A 12,261-nucleotide genomic window follows, 5' to 3' on the forward strand; every position below is an offset into this window, starting at 1 on the left:
TTAATTCTTATGTAACCTTCCACATCCAATAAACTTGACTATTTCCATTGGTATATTTTCAGCAGGAGAGGTATATCTTCCTACACTTGCCAGGATGTGTGGCACCCTTAGCTTGAGTGTGCCTTCTTGTCTTAAACACTGCAGATTGCTGAGTAACCACCAGAAAGTATTTAAACACACAAAAAAGAGAAAAGCCAAAGTGGCTACGAACTACAGTGGGTGACAGAAGTTCCTTCAGTGCAGCTTCTAAGACAGTTTGTGTAAATTCTATTACTCTGAATGAAAGGGAAAAGATGCCACTATCCATTTGCCATGCTGAAAACTCTCTTCTGTGGCCATTTTACTACTGCTATATCCCTTAGTAAAACTTAAATACAAAAAAGAGAAAAATGTTACATTCTTAAACCTCAATTTTCTCTTTTGTGAGTCAAAGTCATGCAATCAATAGCACACTTTTTTATTCTTCTTTCTACTATTTAAAATGTTTTTAAAATAAATCAAAAGGTTAAATTGCACCAGTCCTTCATTAAACTGGAAATTGATTCTAAAATACTATTTATTAGAATCCATACAAAACTAATAGAGGGATATTTTACAATGCTGCAGCAGTAGTTGCAAATGTTTGCCTGCCATCTAGTGGAATATGCAACAGTTTCCAGTAATACTTCTATTTATTCTCCTACTTTTGATTTTACAAATATTGGAAGGGCTTAAAAATTACTGACATAAACACAAAGAACATGCATGATAACGGTACCCTTTCAATAAAATTATTAAGCAGAAATCTTTAATTGTTGCACAGGCAAAATAGTCATTTTGTGGATATCGAGATATGCAACACAAATCAGGTTCTGTCTGCTGATCATCTCAGATGTTGGGACAGACAAAGATAAAACCAAATAAGTTGAAATTAGGACAAAGCACTGCCTGTGTTTTTTTCCTAGAGATTTTTTGCTTAAACTAAAAACAGATGCCAAATGTGACTTGGGCACATCATAGGACAGTAATAGCAAAACACAAATAAAAGGTGTATTTTAGAAGAATGAAGGATGTCTCTGATATTTATGTGATCTCTCTACAAACAACGCTGGCATACATATACCAACGCATTGGGTACCTACACTGCACAATATAACATTCTAGATGTATCTTAGGGATACCTAAATAAAGATGTTGGTGCACCAGGACACTGAGCAGATTTGAGCATGCAGGGTATTACACAAGTCCACTTTCTCTGATAGTTGTGCACATTTGATGACCAATCAAAACAGTTCTATTAAAACCATTTCCAGCAGAAAAGTCAGTCTCCAAGAAAACTATTACTGAATAGTGCCTGATTATCTTGAGGAAATATTGTAGAAATGACTGCTGAGAAATTGGAAAACATTGAAGCCTGACCCTCTCTAATGAGAGAATTAAAACTGAGGAGAGAGGAGAGAGGAAAATAATGAATTGTGGCAGATGTAGTTGTCAGAAAACCCAGCTCACAGAAGATAAATGGAAAAACAAGACATAGAACAACAAATTATAAAATTTCACTAAATTATAAAACTACACTGAAGGAGATCTTTGGAGTTTTAGTAAAATAATTTTCCTTTTTAATTTAATTATTGTTATTTTTAAATATTTAGATGAAGGAAAAAAACTATTCTAACTAGTGTCCTCCCAAGTGAAAATGAAAGTATTTTCCCAAACAAAATCATGCCTTTAACTCCCCCATCCAGGCATAGTTAAGATGAACAAAGTCCACATTCCCCTTCAATTCATGTGCTCTATTGCTATTTTTACTAACTTTTGTAAAACTTCATAGGGTTAATGCCAAATCTGGCCCAATGTGTCTAAAAAAGGAACAGCTGCTGTGAAGTCATCTAATGAGAGCAGACAGCCACTGATGGACAAAGACTGGTGGCTTTATCACTGATATCGTGCTTACCAGTGAAATGCATAGCCTGAAATACCATGCTAAAAATGCCGGCCAGATTATCAGTTTGCAGAGTTATTTTTATGTTTTCAATGAGTGCAATCATCATGGCACATGAGGATAAATAGCTGTGCATGTACCTTGTGTTGTTCCCGTGCCTGTAACAGGTTTTACCTGAAGATAAACAAAACATTCCTTTTGAATTAAAAAAGCACTTGCTCTGAAAAGAGTCTTTCTTCAGTCTGTATCTCTGCATATCCAGTATCTTACACAATTCAGTGTATCCTGAATTCTGCCTAAGAGAATAGCAAGGCTCCTCTTTACATGTCCTAGGAAATTATTGTCCAGATGTTTTTGTATGTTTACTTTCCAATGTGCAAGACCAGTGTACGATTCTTCTTCAAATCCCTCATTGAATCTCATATGTGCCAGAGCACTGTATTTGCAAATTTTTAATATTTTTCCTTAACACTGATTTTGCAGCACTTATGTACCATAAAGCCCCAGTATTTATATGCATATTATTTTAACATCCTGGGGTTTTCACAGATGTGAATTACAAAGAGTAAATAACTACCTGCTGCTTACTATAGGCCTTGAATTTGAGACAAGTTTGCTGGTCACAGGAATGAGACTATTTCTCTGTCCTCGATTAGCTGCCCCCTCAAAAAACTATAATTAATCCTGTTCACAACCATATGCCCCTATAAACTGGCTCGGGAGAAAAACCAGGGCATGTACAGAGGAGCTTTCCCAGGAATGCAAGATGAAATGTCATAAGAGTATACTAGGAGTCCTAGTGAAATATATGTATTGTATAAGTGGCCTTGCCCCAATCCTAGTTGTTCTAAATGGGCTGCAGCTGTGATGTCCTTAATTGGGTGGCAGCTGTGGCTAATGAAGATAACTGGGATAAAAGGAGGTAGGCTGGCCAGTCAGGGAGAGCCTTGATGAAGAAGCAGGAGCAATTTTGTTGTGAAGACTGCAACCATAAGAAAACACTGAGAGAAGGTCTTGGACTCTAGAAATATGAATACAACAAAGGAGCTTTTCCAGTAGCCCAGGAAAGTGGGATGGAGTGAGAACTGATAACTCAGCTCCTTCTAGTCACATCCTCACCAGCTGCAGCAGGCAGCAATGCAGGAGGGGTTGGCAGCCTTACTGTCTGACCAGCTTCAAGGCCAAATGCCAAGGCAGTGTGGCCACCCGAGTCTCTCTTTCCTCTATCTCCTGTCCATTAAGTAGGAAAATAACTGTTGGTATCTTCAAATGCACTAATTTTGGATCTGATGTACAAATTAAATAATCAAAATTAAATTCAGGCTGGGATGTCCATCAACTTCTTCACCCTCCTGAGGCCTCCTCCCCTCCTAAGGGTTCCTCCTGACTCTTCCTTGGATAACCACAGTACAGCCTGGCATCATCTTCTTCACTCCTTCATTTTCCATCTCCTTCACTGAAAGTTAAATTTGAGCATTTAACTCCCACTCACCTACATAATGACACCACTGAGCTCTTTCAGAGATCCATTTTCATGAGCCAGTCTCTTTGTACATGTGAAAATTGGAGGTGAAAAAATAAGAATATTTATAAAGTGATAATAAAAGTGCCTAGACTCAATATATTCCAGATTGCCAGTGCAGATAATTAATACTTGTGGTGTTTGGGTTTTTTTGATCAGGGAACATTTAAATATCTTGAAAACTAGGCTTCCATTTATCTTACTGACAGAGACATCACTGATAGTCATCCTAAATATTCCTAATTTTCTTCACATTACTTAGAGCTGTTTTACACTGCCCTTCACAGACTCTGCAGTCAAAAGGAACTGCTACAGCCAGCCTCTCTTGACACCCTGCAGAGAGGTACTGTAGACTTCACCCCAGAAACTGGATTAAAGCACGTCCTTTGGAATTATTTTTAATTTCATTTTAACAACATCAAGCAGTAGCCAGTTGTCATTTCACTAATATGCCATGTCAAAGCTTACTTACTTTCACTCCTAGGAAGCTGTGCCTTACTTTTAAGGTTTGATTTCTCCAATAACACCTACTGAATCTGGTTTTCCCTGTAAGGTTAAAAAGATGCACCCACAAGACTTCATGTTCAAGGGCATAACTAGGGTTATTATGTCTCTTCTTAACTTCTCTTTGAGAACTTGCACACCCCCTGAGTGCTTTGAGAACTCTTCAGCCTTGCTTTCCCATCTCTAAAGAGTTGTTTAGCTTCATTTAAATTATCCTCATGCTTTCTTGAAGTATAAACAATGGGTCTGGAAGCAGTAAATAGACAGCACTATGGTTTTACTTCACTATTTTTACTTGATGAAGCTATTTTCTGTAAAAGCCATTCTGTAATGGTCATTGCCTCTCATTCTGTCTCTTGTTACTTGACTTTATCTTTCATTCTTTTCTGATACAATCCCAAATTTACCGTTTGGTAAATCTCAACTTTACCAGTTTGGATGTTTGCTGCTATGTGAGATGACTGGTCTGCAACTCTCTGTCCTTGCCCTCACTCCTTTTAAAAGTTGAAATTACTTTGACATACCCTTCATTCTTTGAAACTCTTGTTTTCAAACTTTAAGTAAACAGTAATATTTGTTCCTCAGAGTTGAATCTTTTAAGTAAAGTAAGCTGCCAAAGTGCCATCACACACAGTAATGTAAAGCCCCTCTGTTCAGCATTAGATTTCCCTAAAGTACGTTGTCTACAGCCATACTGTATCATGGATCACTGCTGACTCTTAGGTCATTGTCATTTTTTGTGCCTTTTAATTTACAGTATATTAAAATAATGAGGAATGCAGTGTTTGTGTGGTGTGGAAATATGAGCATGCAAAAGCAGATGGGATGTTTGAAGTGGCAAGTGCTGGGAAGAAGAGAAGGCTCTGGTAAGCAGCCTGCTGGGAGCAGTCCCTGGAATAAAGTGTGCCTGCAGCACAGCACAAGTTAAACTCAGAAGGAACTAGTTGACTGAATCAAAAAGCAAATCTAGGATTGAACCAGTTATTTGCTCACCTAGAGAGCAGCAGGTGGGAAAGAACACTGGGGATCCTGATAGTTATCAAGCATGCCATGCTCTCTGCAGGGCTAGATTCACAACTGTGCTTAAACTCTCACAGTGAGAGCTGCTGAATGTGACACTGAAGACATGTGGCATTAAGAATGATGCATTTCATCCACAACCACTGAAAAGGAATGAAAATAAATGGTCAGCTCCTGCCCCAGGTCACGAGTTGTCCTTTGCAGTCTTTGATACATTGTGTGCTGCTTGACTTGCTTATAATTACGCTCAGAAAAGGAATAAAACAACAAAATTTCCCAATGATAAAATTAGTGATGGTAGCAAACTGTGATGAACTGGAGCAACACATGGAAGATTGATTACAAAAAAAGTGGCAAATGCAATTCAGCACAAACAAATAAATTATACACATGGATATAAATAATCATAGTTTCCACATATGAAAAAATAATCTCTAAGCTTATCAGTCTACTAAAGAGTGAGATCCTGCAGTTACCATAGATGATGCAATGAAAACAGCTCAACATTCAGATCAACTTAAAAAAGCAAGTCAAATATAAGGAAGTACTAGAAAAGGAATAAAGAACAAGAAAGTAATCAAACAGACTAGTACTTAGGTGCATGGCTAAAGCTGTGTGCAGTTTTGGTTCCCTTCTCAGAAAATAATACATGACACCCAGAAAAGTTTCAAAGAACAATAAATACAGAAGTTATTCCATGCTTTTGGTCACTCAAATGCTAAAGCATTTCAGCTTAGAAGACGAAATTTAAAGGTGTCTTACGTATCTGCAGAAACATGGCATGGTAGGTAAAAGTTTGCAGTGCAAAGGACATTAAACTAGTGAGTATCAGGTTCAAAGTGGCAATTCTTTATGCAACAGACATTAATTGATAAAGGCTGCTGTTATTCAGGAAGCATATATAGTCCAAAGGAAACCAGACAACTACTGGAAAAAATAGCACTGAAAACTACTAAATAGACAAACCATATGATGTTCAGGAAAGCCTGGAATAGAAGACATTTAGAAGCCAGGAGAACACAGAAGAAAAGCAACCAAACACGGTTGCATTGTTCTTATCCTTCCTGAGGCAGCTGCCTTTGACTACAAAAGAAGCTATTATGTTAGAAAAAACAACTTTTGTCAGGACCTGTATAGATATTCCTATGTTTATCTTCTTCAGAGTTCCAAGGGCACGTAAGGAAGGAGCACAGAGGAAAAGCACGTGCTGTTTGCTCAGCTTCTTGGTTAAATGTAGTGGAAGTTGATGTGTGTTACAAATGCAGCCAAGACTTCTCAGCCATCACTGCCAAGCCTCAGCACTCATGTTCACATAGTGGGGATGCTGTTAAAGTGACAGACTTACCTTGCACTCCCAGTATTTCCAGTATGAAACTTCCAACTAGAGAGATTTTCTTTTCATTTCTCACCAGGAAGAAGAAAAAAAAATACTTTTTGTATTTGTTGTGGATGGTATCCCAAAAAAAAAGCAGTCAGGAGTTCTCTTACACCACTTTAAGAAACAACATGTTTAGTACATTTAGTACTTTAAGTACATTAAGTACCTAAAGTACTAAATTAGTACCCTTTAGTGCATTAAGTAACCAATGTTACCATTTAGTTCCATGTAATAATGAAAATAATGCACTTTTAGTTTTACAGACATCAAATTGGGGTTTTGAATGTCCAAGACATGCCCTTCTTCTGGAATTCTGCAATACAAATGGTCTACCAGAAAATGTCCAAATGTATAAAAGTCGTAAGCTTACCAAAGGTAAATGGTAGATGCAATTTATTGGGCAGTTCAAGAATTATGTATAATTTTATAAATTATGTATAAATTGTCATTGCAGTTGTAAGCTGTTTTAAGTATTTCAAGGACACTGAACCCAAACTAAAATCAAGTTAGAAAAAACCCTGGAAATACATAAAACTAATCAATAGAGTGACATTCAAGGGAAGTCATCAGACTTCCTGTATCACCCAAAGATTTGGCTGTAGAGAAAAGGAAATGCAGCAGCAGAAGCATATATTCTAATAAAGTTTCGTTATTATTTTGAGTACATTTGCAATAGTTTACAGAAAATTTTCAAAGTTTAAGTTACACAAGAGAAATCTCACAGACTGAGATGTGACACCTGAGACCAGCGAGAATGCTCCCCAAGTCTTGTCTCATTTTTGACATGTAGTACTGAGTCTAGAGAAAATTAAGTAAGAGAGCTAATTGCTCATTTGTGCTGATCTGACCTGGACTTTTCAGGATATTTTACTGAATTTTAAGATTTCCAAAGATAAATTTCATTGTTGATACCTTTTCATACAGTCAATATTCACGTTATGAACATTTAAAGCCCTTTGTAAATTGCTGCTATGAATGTGCAAAATGAAACCATTTAAAAATTCCCCACTTTGGTTATTTACAGCATCTTCCTGGAATGATGTTTTGGCCAGGCTAACTGGAAATAAAGGCAAGTGATTCAGTGCAATATAAATATTTTTCTATTCTCTTTGTCAGCAATATGAAGTATTTAGCTTTCTTGATTGCTTTTTGTAGCACTATGATCCAGAGTGTGTATGATGTAAACTCTTCAAGTAAAAAGAACTTTTAATCTCTGCACAAATAGAACTTTTGGCTCAACTAAGAGTCCAGGTTCATTTCCAAATGTGCTTTGCCCTGTTAACCCTGCAGGTTGCTTTAGGTCCCATTAGTGCTACACTTTGAAAACAGCATAAAAAAAATCAAATACCTTTAAAAAACCCCCAAAAACTTACACAGCAGCAGATGAAGAACACACAAGAAACCATCTTCTTACAAAGTAGAATTCCTGGGTGCAGAGATACTTACTGGACATTAAAAGTTGTTTTGGCATCAGTGAAGGTTGTCAGTGCTAAATGAGAAGACATTCCTGTACCAAGCAGCTATTTAAGACTTACTGATATTCATCAACCAAACCAGATGCTTCTCATGTATGGACTATTGTATTGCAGTAACAATACAGCCTTAATATTTTTAGATCCTACAGTCAGAACAGGTGTAACAAATGTAGCATCTGCCCGCTGTGAAACATTCCATGTCATCTAGAATTTAAATTTACATACATATCTACATGGATAGCTGAAAAACTTCTGTTATCTAAGTTAAACACTTTTCCCAGCAATTTGAATTGAAATCAAAAGCACAACTCATGACCTACATTATTAAAAAAATTCTTTATTTATTACTTTCAGCTTGAGACTTAAGTTACTGCCCTTGCTCTAAAATAAAGTCACTATGGGCTTCATTCCTATCTGGACCATAAAGCAAGACTAAAATTGCACATGTAGCTTTTCATCAAAGCAAAAGATAAAACCCATGATATACTACCACTTCCAAAGGATGCATTAACAAAACTGCACTCATTCTAACAAGGCTTGTTGGTACACACTAGTAAATTCAACAAATGTACAATATCGGGCATGATTTGAAATGTACAGGATGTCAAAGAAAACAATTGCACTACATTCACAAACAGTTCACAAAAATACCAGTAATATTACCGGTGAACTTTTAAAAAACTTTTCAAAGCTATTATATACACCATTCTTTTGAAAAGTATTACAGAAATACTCTGAAACCTTCACATACACTTATTCAATTTTTTTTTCTTAATACTGGCAATCTTCAGAGCTCCTGGTAAGCTTAACTCGGCCTTCTTCTCATGCAGAGATTTTCTCCCATGTCAGCCTGTCATATTTTCAGCAGCCTAGAAGCAGAAAAAAAATTATCCCAAGTCACCAAAAGAGACATCACATAGATTTAAATTTAATCTTTTCTTGTAACTTTTTAAAATTACCTAGAGAACTTAGGGGTCTAAAAAAAAAAAAGCTATTTAGGAAATTTTTTTCTAATGAACACTACTTTTTCCTAAAAAATAATGCTCTCAGCTGCCATCACTCCTTACTAGAAGAGCCACTGCTGTTTGTTTGTTTTACATCCTGTATCTGAGAAGCTTTTATCTTGTACATTTCACCCTAATACTTCCAAGAAAGGCTCAAATGCACAAATATAGTTACCTCTGGAATTTACTTCATATAATTTATGGTAATTATTACCTCATCCATATAGATTAGTTATTGACACAAAACTCAGAAGAATGACACTAATCATAACTGCATAAATCACACTACCAATTATTTGATTAACAATATTAGTATTTTTATCACTGAATAACTACAGTCAACAAAGCACAGTTATTGAAGAATGACAGGGGTAGATTTTATGGCAGTTACGGGGCAAACAGGTAAAGGAGAGCAACAGGAATGGGAAACCAGTGAAAGCAATGGAAGAAGTAAAATAGCCCTCAATTATTTGCATACACAGTTAAATACATATGTAAGACACATTTAAGCATAGACACAAATACAAAATATGCATGAGCATAGAAAAATGTTAAGTTAAAAATAAAGTCTGCAATCTTCCAGAATAGAAGCAAGATATAGATTTCCCCTTTCCCCTGTCAAAAATAGTCAAATATAAGATGCAGTAGTAAAAAATCCTGTCTGTGATGTTTATGTAGACAGTAAAGAATAAAAATCCTTTAAAATGCAAGTGAGGTTTTTTTAGCCATCTACTAGTTAAACAGGCAAATACGCAAATACGAAAAGCCCTATATGTACACACATCACGAAAACCCCTCTTTCTGGTCTTTGCAAAGGCTCAAAGCAGAGACTAAGGAGGTAAAAACAATATGTTAAGATGATGTTAACAAGCTGCATGTACCTGTTTACAAGTACTGCTGCAAACTCCTAAATCTGAGGTTTTAGTAATGAGGTGATACTTGTTAAAGGAGAAATCTATTTGTGATATTGTGCAGGTAAGGGGACAAATGGTGAATATAATAAAAATTTCTGAGTTTTGGTTGTGGTCTTTTTCTTCAGAAGTGTAACTTTAATTATTTTATTTCTACAAAACAGGTTATTTGTAACATTTCTTGGTTCAAGTTCAGTTGTATTCATTGCCTCCTCTATTGAACAGCTAATTTTCTTGACTTAAAAATTAGCCATAACAAAGTACAATCTACAAACTGAAGTGCAGCAAGTTACATGTGCATCTGACTCTAATAAACAAATGTAAAAGCTTTTTAAAGTAGAGCATTACCTTCAGAGCTTCTGTAGCCTTGCGCAGCTCTTTAATCACAGAAGACAGGGCTTCTGGATTTATCCCTTGTTCACAAAGCCGCACACAAATAGACAACGTCTCCATGTCCAAGCCAGTGTTTAATATTCTTGAAATCTCAAACAGAACTGCAACAGAAAAAAAATGAAAGCACTTTAGTTCCTACAGACGATGAAATTTCAATGATCAAGATTGTTCTTCATCAACATTTCGATTCTACAGCACTTCTACAGTGTGAACATGGCAGATGTCCATTGCTGTTTGCAACAATATTTATGCCAGCCCTCTTAAGCTACAAGATACAACTTCCAAGATAAACACCATGCTTCCCTGGTTCAGGAAATTTAATATTGGATAACGGGTTTTGAAAAATTGAAAAAAACCCTGAAAAATTCAACAATTAACATGCCTGTCAATTACGTAAAAGGTAGGCTATAAGAACACATTCTGGACTCCAGACACTGAAGAAGTCCTTTCTAATCTTTAGGTGTTGAGGCAGTGTCTTTGGCAGAGAGATGGAGCAGTTTCTCCACAACAATTCTGAGCTCTTAAAACTTTGCAAGCAGCAACTGTTAAATATCTGTATCCATCCTAAATAAAATATATACATAGTTACACAGGAAATGTGGGCTCCTAAATCTGAAGATTAGTGAACTTTCCATATCTGTTCTCAAAAGCCTTACTTTGTCTTTAAACCTGCCTGTTGTCCCTCCTGTCTAAATCATTCCTGCAGAAGAGGAAAGAGTGAAGTTGTCAAGTACAGTTACCAGAACTGAGATTCTTTGTCCTTCCCAAAGAAGTCACTCTCTATCTGCACAAAATGGTTTTACCCAATTACAGCATCATAGTGATCCTGCTAGTCCTGCCTTGCCTCCAGCAGCAGGTCAGAGCATGAAGATCAGTGGCTGAAATGCTAATTTTTACACCAGCTCAACTCATGAAGGTCTGTACTAAAACATCCTTTTGTAACAGCAGCTGTAACTTCAAGAGAAGGGAAGATGCTGAGAAAATAGCAAATGCATAGCACTATCCCTTGAACATTCTCCCTAGCCTCTACTCCCTCATTAGCGCATTTTTAGAGAAAGGCACCACACATTTAACAACCCTCAACAGACTGCCGGGCTGCTTTCCAACCTGCATATAAGCTTTCGGTATAGGCATTTTGTGGAATTCCAGAGTCTCACACTACACTGAGAAACAACTCCAAAACACGCCAGCTTTGATTCCTCACAGTCAGGCTGAAAGTGAGCACCCCAGCTTCACCCCCCTGCTCACACTTCTCACGGCTCATCAATCTCCAAAGTAGTTCCCAGTATCCCTTCTCTCACATTCCCCATCCCACAACAGTACCTGAGTTCAGGGTTGGGTTTTTTCCATATCAGAATCTATTTTAGTTCTACACCACTGACTACTTTTCCTCAAAGCTTTCACACAATATTGCAGTTTGGGCTGTTTTGAGGGCTTTTTTTTGCTGCCGCCGACACCGGCCCAGGGCCGCTCCCTCCTCTCTCTCTCTCAGGTCAGGCCATTTACATCAACCGTTACACATAACGAGAAACAACAGCAAATATATATGTATATACACACACACATATACAAATATATACAGACGCTAAAAAACCCCTAGTATTCTATGCTAGATACCTAGCTAAATTTAAAAAAGAAACAAAACCATGAAAAGGAAAAGCCACGTTAGGTCCAAAAGCATTCGCTCGGCGGGGGTTGAGCTGTTTCACGAAGTAAAACAAAACCTGCCACACGCTGCATCTCTGGGCAGCCGCAGCCAGCGCCCCTTCCCCCAAGAGAGGCGCCCGTGCGCGCGGCCCATGGCGGGGCCAGGCGCTGCCCCTCCCTCGCGTCCCGCCCGTCCTGTCCTGTCCCGCACCGTCCATGGTCTCCCTCACGGCGTTCAGGCTGGCGGCGTTGCTCGCCATGGCGACCCCGCCGCGCCCGGAACCGGAACGCCGCGCGCACGCCCGGGCCCGCCAGCCCCACGTGATGGCCCGGCGCAGCGCGGGGGGGGGGCGGGCTTTCTTTGAATTCGTGCTGCGGCGGCGCTGCCGATTGGCCCGTTCGAGAGAGGGGCAGCCCTGCCATTGGCCCGACAGTGCACACCGAGCTCCGTGATTGGCCAAACGACGAAAAAGAAGGCGGAGCTGG

The 12,261-nt window shown here is 38.1% G+C and overlaps 1 protein-coding gene across 1 annotated transcript; it reads right to left on the bottom strand.

Moving 5' to 3' along the window:
• Positions 1–8,137: 8,137 nt before the first annotated feature.
• On the bottom strand, positions 8,138–12,135 carry MZT1 (mitotic spindle organizing protein 1). The gene is made up of 3 exons (XM_005487491.3): positions 11,987–12,135; positions 10,084–10,229; positions 8,138–8,689 (listed from the first exon to the last, which is right to left on the bottom strand). Exons 1-3 carry the CDS (start codon positions 12,033–12,035, stop codon positions 8,666–8,668), a joined length of 219 nt encoding a protein of 72 aa, XP_005487548.1. The 5' UTR covers positions 12,036–12,135; the 3' UTR covers positions 8,138–8,665.
• Positions 12,136–12,261: the final 126 nt, after the last annotated feature.

This window comes from Zonotrichia albicollis, chromosome 2 (assembly GCF_047830755.1).
Source record: "Zonotrichia albicollis isolate bZonAlb1 chromosome 2, bZonAlb1.hap1, whole genome shotgun sequence".
Classification (NCBI taxonomy): Eukaryota; Metazoa; Chordata; class Aves; order Passeriformes; family Passerellidae; genus Zonotrichia; species Zonotrichia albicollis.